Source organism: Grammomys surdaster, unplaced genomic scaffold (assembly GCF_004785775.1).
Source record: "Grammomys surdaster isolate TR1022 unplaced genomic scaffold, NIH_TR_1.0 187, whole genome shotgun sequence".
NCBI classification, from domain to species: Eukaryota; Metazoa; Chordata; class Mammalia; order Rodentia; family Muridae; genus Grammomys; species Grammomys surdaster.
In genome coordinates, this window is record NW_021604632.1 from 4,604,121 (window position 1) to 4,619,361 (window position 15,241).

The 15,241-nt window shown below is 43.2% G+C and overlaps 1 protein-coding gene across 4 annotated transcripts in view; it reads right to left on the bottom strand.

Annotated features, from left to right (window-relative positions):
* The window catches only part of Pdpr (pyruvate dehydrogenase phosphatase regulatory subunit), a 44,343-nt gene that overhangs the window by 5,998 nt on the left and 23,104 nt on the right, over positions 1–15,241 (bottom strand). For 2 of the 4 annotated variants that reach the window (XM_028768521.1, XM_028768522.1), the window contains 10 exons: positions 14,326–14,475; positions 13,137–13,329; positions 11,227–11,351; positions 8,351–8,506; positions 7,605–7,738; positions 6,403–6,551; positions 5,759–5,871; positions 3,802–3,896; positions 2,431–2,520; positions 563–745 (listed from right to left, as the gene is read on the bottom strand). In XM_028768521.1, the coding sequence (XP_028624354.1) occupies positions 563–745; positions 2,431–2,520; positions 3,802–3,896; positions 5,759–5,871; positions 6,403–6,551; positions 7,605–7,738; positions 8,351–8,506; positions 11,227–11,351; positions 13,137–13,329; positions 14,326–14,475 (1,388 nt within the window). Of the gene's footprint in view, positions 1–562; positions 746–2,430; positions 2,521–3,801; positions 3,897–5,758; positions 5,872–6,402; positions 6,552–7,604; positions 7,739–8,350; positions 8,507–11,226; positions 11,352–13,136; positions 13,330–14,325; positions 14,476–15,241 lie in introns of those variants that run through there. The other 2 variants (XM_028768523.1, XM_028768524.1) reach the window with 2 other exon arrangements.

Below are 15,241 nucleotides of genomic sequence, written 5' to 3' on the forward strand. Positions count from 1 at the left end.
TACTTGCACACTCTAGAATAGAAACAAACTGCTGCTTCTGAGAAGACACTGGTTGAGGTTCCCAGGTGGGAAGACTGTTTGAACTACAGTTTTCTAGATAATAAGACCTGGGGCTGGAGAGATAAGCATTCTTGCAGCGGACAAAAGCTCTGTTCCCAGTGGCCTCTTTTGGGAATTCAAACATATATACCTCATGCAGACACACATGCATTCACATAATTAAAAGTTAAAAATATATTTTAAGAAAAAAATAGGCAGCTGGCTATAAGGTGACTAATTTAAATAAATATTGTGGTATATTCACAATATATTTGTGACCACAATCGACTAAAAAGTATGCCAATGTAAACAGGTGTTGTCAGGGTATTGGGATTTTATCTGAACTGTGCATCCCACAGGTAAGTTTCCTGTTCTGAGGACACACTCTTCTTGTGATTTACCTGAAGCTAGCTAGCACATCCCTGCCTTTCCTGCTCTTCAGTTGTTCATCTCTTCCTATCTGAGACACATCACAACTGTCTGGCTAAGAAGCACGAGGGAGAGAGATCTGGGTAAGTAATACCTTCTCTAACTTCACTCGAGACTCTCCTCCGCATTCCAGGGGCGTGGTGAGGGTGTTTAAGTCCTGACCCCAGAAAGCAAAAAACTTCTCAATTCGGAGACTTCTGAGGGCGTAATACCCAGCATTCCGGATTCCATATTTCTGTCCAACACTCATCACCTCATTGTAGACATGCAGCGCATACTGTATGAGGAGAAGAGGAGTCAGCAACTAGGGAGCTTTCTGGTTAACTGAAGTGGTGTATCCCATTGGTTCTTAGGTAGGCTCAGGAAAAGGATTTTATCATTTTCAACAGATAATTTTGAACAGATATATTCATATTTTTTAAAACGATTTATTGATTTCATGTATGTGATTACACTGTAGCTGTCTTCAGACACACCAGAAGAGGGCATCAGATCCCATTACAGATGGTTGTGAGCCACCATGTGGTTGCTGGGAGTTGAACTCAGAACCTCTAGAAGAACAGTCAGTGCTCTTAACTGCTGAGCCATCTCTCCAGCCTGACATTCACATTTTACCAACAACCTTAAAGCTGCTGAAGACATGCACTCAGTTGGTAGACAGCTTATCTTCCTAGCAGTTACAAAGCTCAGTGGTACAATACTTACCTGCCCAGCATGCATGTGACTCTTGGTTCAGTTCTGGGTAATACACATGCAAAAGCCTCACACCATGTATCAAATGACAACCTAGAAAAATGTATCATGTATGGGAGAGATGGATCAGTGGTTAAAAGCACTCGCTGTTCTTTGCAGAGATCCCTGGGTTCAATTCCCAGCATTAACATGGCAGCTCACAATAGTTTAACTATTTCCATCTGTAACTCTAATTCCAGGGGATCCAATGTCCTTTTCTGACCTCCATGGCCACTGCACCCATGTGGTGCAAAGACCTACATGCAGGCAAAACACCCATACATATAAAAATTGTATGTTCAAAATATTCCAAGTACCTAGAAATATAATTTCTCTGCTTCTTTACTATGGATGCAATGTAACTAGTTACAATTCTGCCACCATAACTTACTCTCCACTGGACAAAACAACAACAACAAACATGTAATCCCAAGGTACTAAGTACTCCCCCCTTCCCTGTCTTTGAATTTACTTGCATATACATCAAAATTACTGATTAGAAATTAGTAAGATAATGCTACAACATCAGGTGGTTGTTGGTTGATGGCAACTAGTTATGAAGGTGATGATCAGTTTTTATATACATAACTGATTTTATAAGGTTTAAAATACGTTGGTATTTGACTTTTTGGTTATGAGCCTAGACTTTAACAACTGAGCCATCTGGATCCCACTGTGTTGGTTTTTCACATTCCTAGAGTCTCCTGTATCCCAGACTAGACTGAGACTCCTGCTTCTGTTCTCTCGGTGCTAGGATATGGGCAGGTGTTACCGTGCCCAGTTGATACAGTGCTAAGGACCAAACTGAGGACTGGCTGACATGCTAGAAAAACAGTATGCTACATGAGCTACATCCCCAATTAAGTTTTTACTTTTTAAGATGTTTAAACATTTCTATTCCATATATGTGAGTGTACTGCCTGAATGTATGTATGTGTACCTTGTATGTGCCCAGTGCCCTTGGAGGTCAGAAGTGGGCAGTGTATCTCCCAGAACTAGAGATACAGATGGTTGTGAGCTGCCCATGTGGGTGCTGAGACAGAACCCGGTATTCTGTGCTCCTTCCCTCAAATTTTTATTTTAAAATGCATGTATCACTTCAACATTAATTATTAAAAATGATAAAACCTCTTCCCTGCAGCCTGCCAAGACTGGATGAGATACACCATTCTAAACCTGTTGGTACTCAGGAATCTTGGGAACTGGTAGCCCTGCCCAGAGCCCTCTCACCTCTATGGGGATATACAGCATGAATCCTGGCTCTCCTGTGTGAGTCATACTCATCACCCGGATCCCATTGGCATAGCCCACACTCATCTCCTGCAGAGAAAAAGCAAGCAGTCAGCACAGCCCCTCATGAGTCAGGAGACTGAATCCCCGAGGGGAACCCTGTCAGTACCTACCCTCACTTTACCAACTCTCAACATGCTCACACAGTTAAGTTCACCAGGCAGCAGCATTAGGAACAATGAAGACCACTCGAGTGTCTTCTCTGGGGGACACTGTAAGCCAACTTCAGGCATCTGACACATGAAGGACAATGCCCACAGAATAGAATCCATGTACTCTGGGACCAGACTCAGTTTCTAATGTTACAGCTGCACAGCTGCCTTGAAAGGGTCACTGATACAACTACTGCTCACTCTCTAAAGGGAAACCTAAGTCTGAGACGGCAAGGAAACAAGATACTCCACATGAATTCTGACAAGATAAGTAAGGCACTCGCAAATTACAGGTGTATGGGTTGGATCATTGTTTAAAGTACAGAGAAGAGGTAGAAGGATCTGTTCACTAACATCAAAGTTTTCTGTGGTTTTTCTCTCCTTAGCAGAACAGAGGAAATTATTAAACAATTTGCTCTGAAATCTCAATTCAGGTTTGAACTTCCAAGTTCCTCCATGCATGGTGCATGTCCAGAGTGGCTACATGACTGCTTCCTGCAAAGCACTCAGTTACTCAGTTGTAGCGTGTGCCAGGCAGCTAGTTGTTTGTTGTTTAGGGTTCAGCTAGACCATTTCTTCCCTGAAGATGGCTCAAGTACAATACTATGTGTATAAACACAAAAACAGCAAATGTAAGGAGAAAAAAATCTGACCTCAGTGTGCATTTACTGTTACCTTAAGTTTAATTCAGGGGCTACAGAAACCAATAAATACACATACCTGACATTCAAAGACATTAAATATACTTCAGGGAATACCCTAATCATTATTAAATAAAGCAGGCTTGAAAGTAAAAAAATAACATTTGCTTGGTCATTTTGCTTGCTTATTAAAGGTCAAACACTGTTTAAGTATTGACACCATATTACGAATATGAACCTGCCATCACTATAAAAGAAACATCGTTAAAGAGCTGCTAGGAATGTGGCTCAGTTGGCAGAGTGCCGGCCTAGCATGCATGGAGCCATGGTCTGATTCTCATACCATATACCATATATATACTGGTATACCATATACACCAATTACACATAGACCTGCATTCACAGCACTTGAGCAGGAAGATCAGAAGTGTAAGGTCATTCCCAGCTACATAACAAGTCTGAGATCTGCACGCACTACATGAGACCCTGATCACAAACAATAAATGACTAGTACCTACCTTGCAAAACAGAGTTGGAAAGTGGTCTGGAGTCATAGGGGCATAGGACAACTCAGATAACACATCCACAGCTCGAGGGCCAATCAGATTGAGGGCTACAGGGTAAAGAACAAGAGATGTCCAGCCTCTCCAGAGAACAGTTTGTCTCTTCTGAACTTGTCCACTGTCCTTGTCTCTCTTTACCTACTACTGTCATAAATACACTGATAAGAGCAACGTAAAGAATAGTTCTCTAGTTTACAGCTCAGGGTCAGTCCATCAAAGTGGGGTAGTCAAGGCCTCAGAAGTGTGCAGCCGTTGGTCACCTGACATCCACAACTGGGCACTGGCAAAGGCATGCCTGCTTAACTCCCTTTATAGTTCAGGAGCCACCTCAGGAAGGGTGCCACCCAGTGAGTGGGTCTTTCTCCCACAACTGATATGGTAATTTCCCACAGGCAAGTACATTTATCCCCCAGGTGAGTCTAGATTTTTTGTCTACTTGGCATTTAAATTAACCACTGTATCCACTTAGGACCTGGTCTACAGCTGGTGAATCTTATAAAAACTGTCCCTTTATTTAGGGACCCGAGGTTCAATGGTAAGTACCTGGACTCTGGCCCACAATCCACTGACAGACCTGCTGAATGCAGCTGCTGACTGACTGGTGTGAAGAGCCTGGCTAGTGTGGTTCTTCTCGAAAGTTCACCAGAAGGATGTATTTTATAGTCTCCTCTGCAGCGAGATTAGGGTCACAAGACCAAGAGGTCACTTCCAGGGCTGGCCATATACCAAGCACTATAGTTCTCTTTCTCTTCCTACATGATGGAAACAATCCCTATCCCAAAACAGGATCTGGAGAACTGTCTCTCCACCCTATGCTACTCTGCTGCCTATGGCAGAATTTTACACATAACTGCTCTAGTACAGGCTAGAACGCAACCAGTGTTCAGTGATATTCTATACCTTGCCATGCTAGCGTCAAGAAGTTAAATCATAACTGCTGCTATGAGAATGAAGGCCTAGGTGAGGTGAAAGGGCCAGTAAGATGAATGCCAGTCACGTTTCTCCTTCACTATGTGGTTTCCAGGGATGGAACTGAATAAACTGAATAATCAATTATCTGTGTTCACAGTGTCTTATTTTCCTATAATTTTTTTTAAGGGGTATACAGTTTGTTTTTGTGAAACAGCTCTGGCTGTCCTAGAACTTATCATGTAGACCAGATTCACGAAGATCTACCTACTTCTGCCTTCCGGTGTTGTGATTAAAGACAAGCATCATTACACATAGCTAAGGGTTAAAGATTTGCTGATTTTTTTTCATGCTCATGGATGTTTTACTTACATCTGTGCCCCACATGTACGTAGCACCCATGGAAGTGAGCTGCCCTGTGGATGGTAGTAAGTGAACCAGCGTGCTCTGAAGAACAGGCAGCTCTCTTAACTGAGCCATATCTCCCCAGCCCCAAAGATGTTTTTATTTTTATTTTATATATAGGGGTGTTTTGTCTTTATGGATGTATGCAGATACAAATGGAAGCCAAAAGAAGGCACTGAATCTCCTAGAAGTGGAGTTACAGACATTTGTGAGTTGCCCTCTGGTGATGAAAACAGAAACCTGGTCTTCTACAGGAGCAGAATGTCACGTTCCTAATGGCTGAACTATCATTCCAGGCCTGGAATTTTTTTTTTTTTTTTAAGATTTGTTTATTTTATGTGAGCACACTGTCACTCTCTTCACACACACCAGAAGAGGGCATCCGATCATTACAGATGATTGTGAGCCACTATGTGGTTGCTGGGAGTTGAACTCAGAACCTCTGGAAGAGCAGTCAGTGCTCTTAACTGCTGAGCCATCTCTCCAGCATGTCTCTTTAACACTAATTCTGATGCTCACTTGATATAAATGAGGCACGCAAAGCAGAAGATAATCTGCATCTGCTTCTTTATCTGCCCTGAAAAGGCTGATCGATTACCTGTGTATTTCCAGGTGACATCCTCCAGCAGCAAGTTGCTGTCTTTCGGCAAGTACTTGTTAAGCCAGGCCCAACAGCGGACCTGCTGATCAGTTGGAGAAATCATGAAGAAACTGAAAATGAAAACCCCAAAGTAATCAAAACCAAAAGGCAGAAAAAAAATCGAGAACTTAGAAACAATCTCTTGACTTTCAAGGAGGGTATTTCACCATTCTAGGTTCTATACCAGTAACAGCAAATTTACAGATTTAGTAACATTCGTAAAGAATCCTTTCCCATTAGGGTGACTACACCCAGTTTTACATAGTACAACTTCTTTTGTTCTTATGTTTTTAAACAGTGAGTCTCACTTTATAGGCCAAGCTGGCCTGGAACTCCTCACGTAGCCCAGATTGGCCCCAAACTTGTGACAACCCTCCACACTCCTGACATTGTAGGCGGGAGACACCACACACACACACACACACCCCGGGGTTTCTGCTCTGTCTGCCTTTGCTGATTTGTTTACAGGTGACGAGTGCTTTAGACAGGAGTTTATGTAGTTTCTGGGTCCTTAGGACAGTGGCCTCCTAGTATTACGTTCTCTACGTCCAGAGCCCTTCAAGTATCAGTTAGTGGAAGACGGGCGTGGCACCTCAACTCACCTGCGTTTGGTCAGGCGTGCAATGCTGCAGTCGTTTTCATACCCTCCATAGTCATTGAGCATGCCAGTGTGAACAATGTGGCCGACGGGCACATCTAGGTCATTGGAGAAAAGGTACTGCAGACTTTCTAATGCCTGATCCCCAGTGGACTGCAAGGAAAGGGTAGGGCAGGGACAGTAAACACAGGAGCACCTGACCATGAAACCATGCAGCACTGCCCCTGACTGAGGAAACTCAATGATACAATACCTACGTGACACCAGCTGCAGGTTTACTTTCCTGTAAGAAGCCACAAGGAAAGCTAACCATCAGTACTTAAGATGAATGGGTCTTTCTAGGTTAATTAAAAACTGTTATAGGAGCTAAATTTCAGAAACATTATACAGATGAAACACTAAAATAGTGTAGAGTTCTTCCAGAATCAGTTTTGAAGTATCAGATGAAAAACAGGTATTTGAGAGCTGGAGAGGTAGCTCAGTGGTCAAAACTGGCTAGAGATAGTTCAATCCTAGCAACCACAGGGTGGCTCACAGCTACCTGTAACTAGAGCCCCATGAGATTCAATGCCTTCTTCTGGTATGCAGATACATACGCAGACAAAACATTCATATACACGAACAAATCTTTGCTGGGCTGGTGGTGCTCACCTTTAATCCCAGCACTTAGGAGACAGAGGCAGGCAGAATTGGAGGCCAGCCTGGTCTATAAAGTGAGTTCCAGGATAGCAAGGGCTACATAGAAAAACCTTGTCTCAGAAAAAGAAAAAGAAGAGAAAGGAAGAAAGGAAAGAAAAAAAAGTAAGGAAGGAAGGAAGGAAGAGAGGGAGGGAGGGAGGGGAGGGGAGGAAGGAAAGAAAAAAGAAAAGGAAAGAAAAGAAAAGGCCAACTAGACCAAAACAGCCATTTGGAGGCTGGAGAGGTGGCCCATTGGTTAAGAGCACTGGCTGTTTTTCCAAAGGACCTGCGTCAATTCCCCAACACCCACATGGCAGCGCATAGGCATTTATAACTCCAATCCCAGGGGAATCCAAAGCCGCCTTCTGGCTTTCTTGGGTACTGCATGCACACGGTACACAGGCATACACTGAAGCAAAATAACTATACATATAAAATTTAAAAATAACATGAAAAATACATGAAAGAAAGAAAAGAAAAACAAACACTGAATAAGTAGAAAATGTTTCCTCAAACTTTAATACTTACAGTGATCTCAAACTTGGTGAAAGAGGACATGTCAATGACACACACAGCTTCCTTACAGCATTTGACTTCGGACTCCACAATCTCAAACCAGTCTGGCTTGTAGAAAGTCTTGCTCTGTTCTAATGCAAGAAGGTCTAGGAAACAGAAACAAGGTGGAAAGAAAAGAGTCTTGACACTGAGAAGTCCCCATATATTTACAGACTCTTTTTCCTTCAGGAATATATTCTAGCCACAGGCACTTATAAGTAAGTTTTAAGATGGGGCAGGAGCAGTTGTCTCAGTAGTTGAAGTACTTGCTAGGCAAACATGCTCCCCAGCATGCATATATAAAGCCAGGTCCAACAGTGAACCCTGCAGTCACAGCAGTGATAGGCAAAGACAAGAGGATCCTGTGGCTTGTTGGCCAGCAGTTTAGCCAATCAGTGAACTCCAGATTCAGTGAAAAAAATCTGTCTGAAAAAGTAAGGTGGAGAACAACAGAAAAAACACTCAACATAAATGTCTGGTCTATATGAGGGTGCATATATACACAGACACACATGCATATAATGCACACACACACACACACACACATACACACAGCCAAGTGTGGTGGTTTCTGCCTATAATCCCAGCACTTGAGATGCTGAAATTAAGAGGACTGATGAGGATTCAAAGCCGACCTGAAATATAAAGTAAGTTCTAGGCTAAAATGTGAGATTCTGTCTCAAAAAGACAGACAGACAGACTGACAGATTCACTCTTACCCTTGTTGGGTGGAACAAAGTACTTTGGCCTCTCAAACCCATGTTTCTCCATCCACCTGGCTCCTTGAGCATCCAGCCGGTCATAAAGAGGAGATGTACGTAACTGCCTTCCAGTCTGGAAATCCCAACGGGGAACCTTCAGGTCGTATATCAGAGCTAGAACAGATAAACAGTCTGTCAGCTGGACCTGGAAGCACAGGCTTACAATTCCAGAGATCTGGGTGGCTGAAGTAGAAGGACTTCAAATTCAAGGTGTACCTGGGCTACCAACCAGGTTTCAGCCAAGCCAAGCCAGGGCAACTTGCGGTGACATGAATTAGAATGGCTCCCAGAGACTCATAAATTTGAAAGTTGGGTTCCCAGCTGGTGGAGCTCTTTGGGGAAGGATTAGGAGGTGTGGCCTTGTTAGAGAAGGTATGTCACTGCGGGGTGGACTCTGAAGTTTCAAAAGCCCACATCAGGTCCAGTGCTTACCTCTCTGCCTCCAACTTACACATAAAAATCAGCTACTGTTCTAGTACCAGTCTTGCCTGCCTGCTGCCAGGCTCCCCACTAGAATGGTCAGACTCAGTCTCTGAGCGATGCACCAGCCCCCGGTTAAATGACTCCTCTATAAGCTGCCTTGGTCACGGCGTCCCCTCACAGTGAGTCAGAGGACACAGGACTGCAACTCAGCAAGTCTCCATCGCAGAGTAAAAATCCAAAACAAAGCAAAACACTGAGGCAGAGATACTTGCTTAGCATGCACGAGGCTCTGGGGTTCAGTCCCCACTACCATAAAAAAAAAGGGGGATGGGGGTAAGAACAACATCTCTGCAGGGACAGGCACTGGCTGCTCTTCCAGAGGATCTGGGTTCATTTTCTAGCACCCACATGGTGGCTCACAATTGTCCTTTAACTCCAGTTCCAGGGGATCTGATGTCCTCTTCTGGCCTAGGTATCAGGCATAAAAGTGGTACACAGGCATATACAAAAGCAAAATATGCACACACATAAAATTTTTAAATAAATTTTTTAAAAAAATTTAAAGTCAAGCAACAGTAATGCACACACCTTTAATCCCAGTAGGTGCAGGTGGATCTCTGAGTTCAAGGTCAGCCTGGTCTAAGGAACACGTTCCAGAACAGAGAGGACTACAGAGAAACTGTCTTCAAATTAATTATGTAATTAAAGTGGTGTTCATGATAGTCTATCAAAGTCTAAAGTCACAGACTGAACTGAGAACTGAGCAACCAATTCTCTAAGAGCCTGGATTATTCCAACTCAAAAGAGAATAATTTCCAGGGGAACATAGCTCGAGTGTCAGATGTCACCCAATGGAACATGTCTGGTTCAGAAGGAAGAAAGATGTATAATACTGGTACTATCTTGCTAACAAACACTAGGAAGTAATGTACACCTGTTTACATTTTTAGTTCCAAATTAGTAGGCAGAAACAATGGGAGAAAAGTCATGGGTCTAAATCTTGCAAAACTCCAAAGCATAGATGAAGGCTCTATCTTTTTGCGGAGGTGGGGGAAGGTGGGATTTTGAGACAGGGTTTCTCCATGTAGCCCTGGCTATCCTTGAACTCACTCAGTAGACCAGGCTGACCTCAAAATCACAGAGATCCACCAGCCTCTGGCCCCCCTCCCAAGTGCTGGGATTACAGGTGTGCACCTAGCTTGATGAAGGCTGTATCTAAAGGGGACACAGGAAATTTTGTTTTTTTTTTTTTTAAGTGTGTTCAAGGACAGGTATGTTCATCTCAGCACCCAAGAAGCAGAGGCAGAGAGATCTCTGTGAATTCCAGGCCAGCTAGGAATATAGTGAAAAGCTACTTTGGGGGAAAAAAGCAGGTTAGAGGTCAGGCTAGCTAGAACTACAAAAATGTGTTGTTGTTGTTGCTGTTTGTTTTGTTTTGTTGTGTTTTGTTTTTTAAAAAGGCACTCGATTCTTTACTTGTGCCTCAGGGCTCCTCATGGCTTACAGACTTCACCTTTAATATGTAGCCTCTTTTCAAGAGAAAGGGTTTATGACACACCTTCATTTGGTGGTTCAGAAATCTGAAAGGTGACGTTATTCACATAACAAAGCTAAAATCCCAATTAATCTCTGTCTCTTTTTTAAGATTTTATTTTTGGAGCTGGAGAGATGGCTTAGTATAACCGCACTAACCACTCTTCCCGAGGACCCGAGTTCAGTCCCTAGACATCTATGTAAAGGTAGGAGAGGCCAGCTCTACAGAACTATCCTCTGAGTCACATCTGCCCTGAGCTGTGATATGTATACCCATACCTCATACCAGACACACAACTACAGAACAGATTGGGGGGGGGGGGGGAGAAGGAGGGAGAGCGAGAGGGCCAGAGGGAAGGAGAGAGAAAGAAAGGGAGGAGGAGGAAGAGGAGGGGGAGGGAAGGAGAGAGGGAAAGAGAGAGAGAAGCCAAGGACTGGTGGCATACACCTGTAATCCCAGCATTTAGGAGATAGAGGCAGGAATTCAGGAGTTGAAGGTATATAGAAAGACAGCCTGGATTCTATGAGACTTCATCTCAAAATAGTGACAAAACTCCCCAATGCTCTCAGAACCTGGGTGGGAGGCTGAGGTGGTGTCAAGGCCAACTGAGAAGGTTGCACTGCGAGCAGCACACACACTACGAGCAGCACACAGGAAGGCCTAGTCTCCCTTCCTATTCCTAGCACGGTCCAATATGCCAAAAAATGCTCCTGAGTGTCAGGTGGCACCTGAATCCCCATCCTCTGGCCTGAAATAGCCACAGATGAGAAACCCAATTCTAAACAGTTATTAGAGACGTAAGGGAAAGTCCTGACTGATACATCCAGCCACTTAAAGACTGCAGAGCCCAATAAAATTAGAATAAAAGAACACTTACGCATAACTTCCATGACCCGGTGGCGCAGAAAGGTGCGGCTGCTCTGGAGGGCTCCAAAGCGCTGCAAGTCCAGTTCCCAGACATTTTCAGAGGGATAGCCATATACCATCCATTCAGCTAGGAACCTGTTTAGATGCAGACAGAAAGCTGTGGACCTCAGCTGGGACAGAGAGAACAATTCAAATCATATACACTCAAGAACCAATGGAACCACGAGTCTGTGCTGTCACAGAAGCTGAGCAAGTCTATACAATTCCCTCACATCTTCTAAAATAAACAAACATGGATCCAAGTGCGATTCTCATAGACACACAGTGAGGATTTTTTTTGGATAGGGTCTCTATATATAAGCCCTGGCTGTCCTGGAACTCTTGCGGATTCAACAACACTTGACCACCTCAGGCAACTGCCCTCATGTGCATATATTTACATATACATAGTTTAAAATAAAAACATTTTTTAAAAGAGAAAAACAGAGGGGCTGGAGAGATGGCTCGGTGGTTAAGAGCACTGGTTGCTCTTCCACAGGACCTGAGTTCCAATTCCCTGCAACCACATGGCAACGTAAAACTGCCTGCAATCCAGTGCCAAGTGATATGACACCCTCACACAGACAAATATCCAGGCAAAAAAATCCCAAAAAAACAATGCACATGAAGTAAAAATAAATAAATTATTAAAAAAGAAAAAAGGAGCTAGGCGGTGGTAGTATGCACCTTTTGTCCCAGCATCCAGGAGGCAGAGGCAAGTGCACCTCCTAGTCTGTGGACAGCCCAGTCCACATAGTTAAGTTTCATGTAGCCCGGCCAGGGCTACATGAAGAAACTCTCTCTTGAATCCCAACCCCTTACAAAAAGGTATACCAGAATGTATCAAATACATATAAATAAGTACTACTTATTAGCAAAATATATATACAAATATATTTTAACATATAAAAATTTCAAATTAGTTTTTTTGGGGGTTAGGGTGGGGGGTGGATTTGTTGGGGTTTTTTGTTTCTCTAGACAGAGATTCTCTGTTTAACAGCCCTGGCTGCTCTGGAACCCAATTTGTAGACCAGGCTGGCCTCAAACTCACAGAGATCCACTTGCCTCTGACTTCTGAATGCTGAGATAAAGGCGTATGCTACCATGTCGGGTCCCACTTTCTCACTTAACTCAGGCTCAACAGAAATCACTATGTAGTCCAGGCTGGCCTTATACTCACTGCAGTCCTCCTCCATCAGTCCCCTAAATGCTAGGATTACACAGCCACCATATCCAGATAATCAACTTTCTTTTAACCTGAGAATAAAGTGTCCTATGCTGATGACAAGGGTCCTCCTGCCCTTCACCTCCCAAGAGCTGGAACTGTATGCACACAGCTGACGAGCTATTGCCCAGTGTGGTACGGTGGACTCACACACACACACACACGCCCTGCTGTGTAGCCTCTCACAGTCCACGTAGGAGCTCATCCGTCCTGCAGAACTGAGACAGCAGACCTATCTAACATAACTTCACATTTTCTCTTCCCCAGCAACCACTATTTTTCTGTTTCTATGACTACCCTAAGTACCTCACATAAATGGAATTGTACAGTATTTGTATCCTTCTGTGACTGGCTTTTTTTAATTTTCAAAACATAGTCTTACTATGTAGTCTTGGCTGGCCTCAAATGTACAGAGATCTACCTGCCTCTGCTTCCCCAGCTGGGATTAAAAGAATTTTTTTCCACAGGTTGTGGCTAACTAAATGACTGAGTTCCAAAAATATTATAGTCAGTAACACTTATGGACTATGAATAAAGTAATTACCTTGAAGATGCATACTGTTATTTACATTACTAGCTGGTCACAGAACATACTAACAATGAAGAACCTAGCAAGCTCAAGTGTCCACAGGTGACTCTACGTAAAAAACACTTACTTTCCAGCTCCTCCACCCAACGACAGGCCAGCAGAGTTCATCCCTGCCAGGACAAAGTAGCCCTGTACTACAGGAGACTCGCCCATGATGCACTTCATGTCTGGTGTGAAGGTCTCAGGGCAATTCACCAACTTCAAAATCTCCAGAGTCTCCAATCCTGGCATCCTACGCAGGAGGGAACTCAACAGGGGCTCTGAGCAATCAAAACAAACCCAAACAGAGTCCTCACCTTTAGGGAATTAAACTTTTTCAAGTACTTATACTTTTTACTCCTCCTTCCAAAAAATTCTTTAGAGGAGACTTTTCTAAGAGTCATTTGGTTATCAGAAAGATGAAAATTGGTAGAATTACAGAATACACCTACAAAATGCCTGGCATTCAGAGTAAGAAAAATCATACTTTACAAAGGCAAGGAGCCACACAACAAAAGGAACACAGAAGGCGACAAGCAGTAATCTTACAGGGGTCAAGGTGTGTGTGAAATGTCTTAAGACACCACCTAACGTTTCCATGAAAGACAGTGTTTCCTACACTGAGATGGATATAGCAACAGGTTTGCACTTTGTTCTATACTCTCTCTGGCCACGTCCCATGGGACAGCAGTGACAGATGGAAACAGGATTAACTGGTTGATGGGCACAAGAGTTTAGTTTCCCATAAGCAGCAGTTTGTTCTTTTAAAATCCCACCAAGGATGGAAGAAAAATTAGATCTTTTCATACTCTTTCAATTTATAACCACGTAACTACAATAATTAGTCAAAAAAGACAAAATTATTTAAAACCTTAATAAAGACCATATTAGCAAAATAATCTACTTTTACAATTCTCCTGCCTCAGCCTACGACATGCTGGCATTACAAGCAGGACTACATCACACCATGCCCGGCTTTGTAGAAACCTCTTCAATTTCATTAAGTCTTACTAACAGAAAGTCCCCCTTCTAGTCTAAAGGTTCAGCAGTGATTTAAATAAATAAATGATAAGTCAAGTTCATTAAGCAAGCCTGTGGACCCTGCCTCCATGCATCTGACCAGTAGCCACAGCCTTAGTTCAAGTGAACTCATGATTACTACTGTACCCTCTGGAGCTGTCTTAAAGACACATAAAAAACGATTCATGAAAATACCTTGAAAAACGTAACATCTTAGAGAAGTAAAAGGCATTGTTGTTATAATTTACTTTACATACCAAAGTGATCCCAATCTTCACGAAGGTTCTGAATTTCCAACTGGTTCTTGCCTTCAGTGAAAATAGGTTTGGGGTTCTTCTCAAAGCCTCCAGACAAGATGCCACCCTGCCAGTTCCTAATGTAAATTCTTCCATCAGCATCCACAATGGCTGAAGAGAGAAACAGCAGAGAAGTGGGACAAAGGAGAAAAAACAAGGGGTTAGAGACCAGGAAGATTCCTAGATGGAGAGAATGGCCTGACCAACAGCACAGCATCAATAAATACAGGCATCCATTAGTCTTAAATACCACTGAAGAGCAGGCAGCAGTGGTGAGTGGTGCATGCCTTTAATCCCAGCACTTTGGAGAGGAGGCAGGTGGATCTCTAAGAGTTTGAGGCCAGCCTGGTCTACAGAGTAAGTTCCAAGATAGCTAAGACTACATAGAGAAACTCTTATCTCAAAAAAATAAAGACAAAAAAACATTGGAAGTCAGGAAGAAGGACCTTCTCACTCAAGATTTTTCTCTGATTACCCCAAATATTAAAAGGAACCTGAAAACTTTGCCAACACTTCCCAGTCAAACTATATTAACACCACTGTGCCTAGCCAAAGTTTAACAGGAAAGGGATGTGTAGAGTTCATTCCCTGAAATGATATCAAAACCCTTCAAAGCTCAGCATGCCTGCCTCTGCCTTCAAGCCCATGAAAGTGAGTTCTAGGCCAGCCAGGACTACACAATGAGACTGTCTCAAAAAAAAAAAAAAAAAAAAAAACAAAAACAAAAACAAAAAAAACCAGGCAGTGGTGGCGCACACCTTTAATCCTAACACTTGGGAGGTAGAGGCAGGTGAACCTCTGAGTTCAAGGCCAGTCTGGTCTACAGAGTGATTTCGAGGACAGGCAAGGTTACTGTCTGCCTCGAAACACGGGGGGG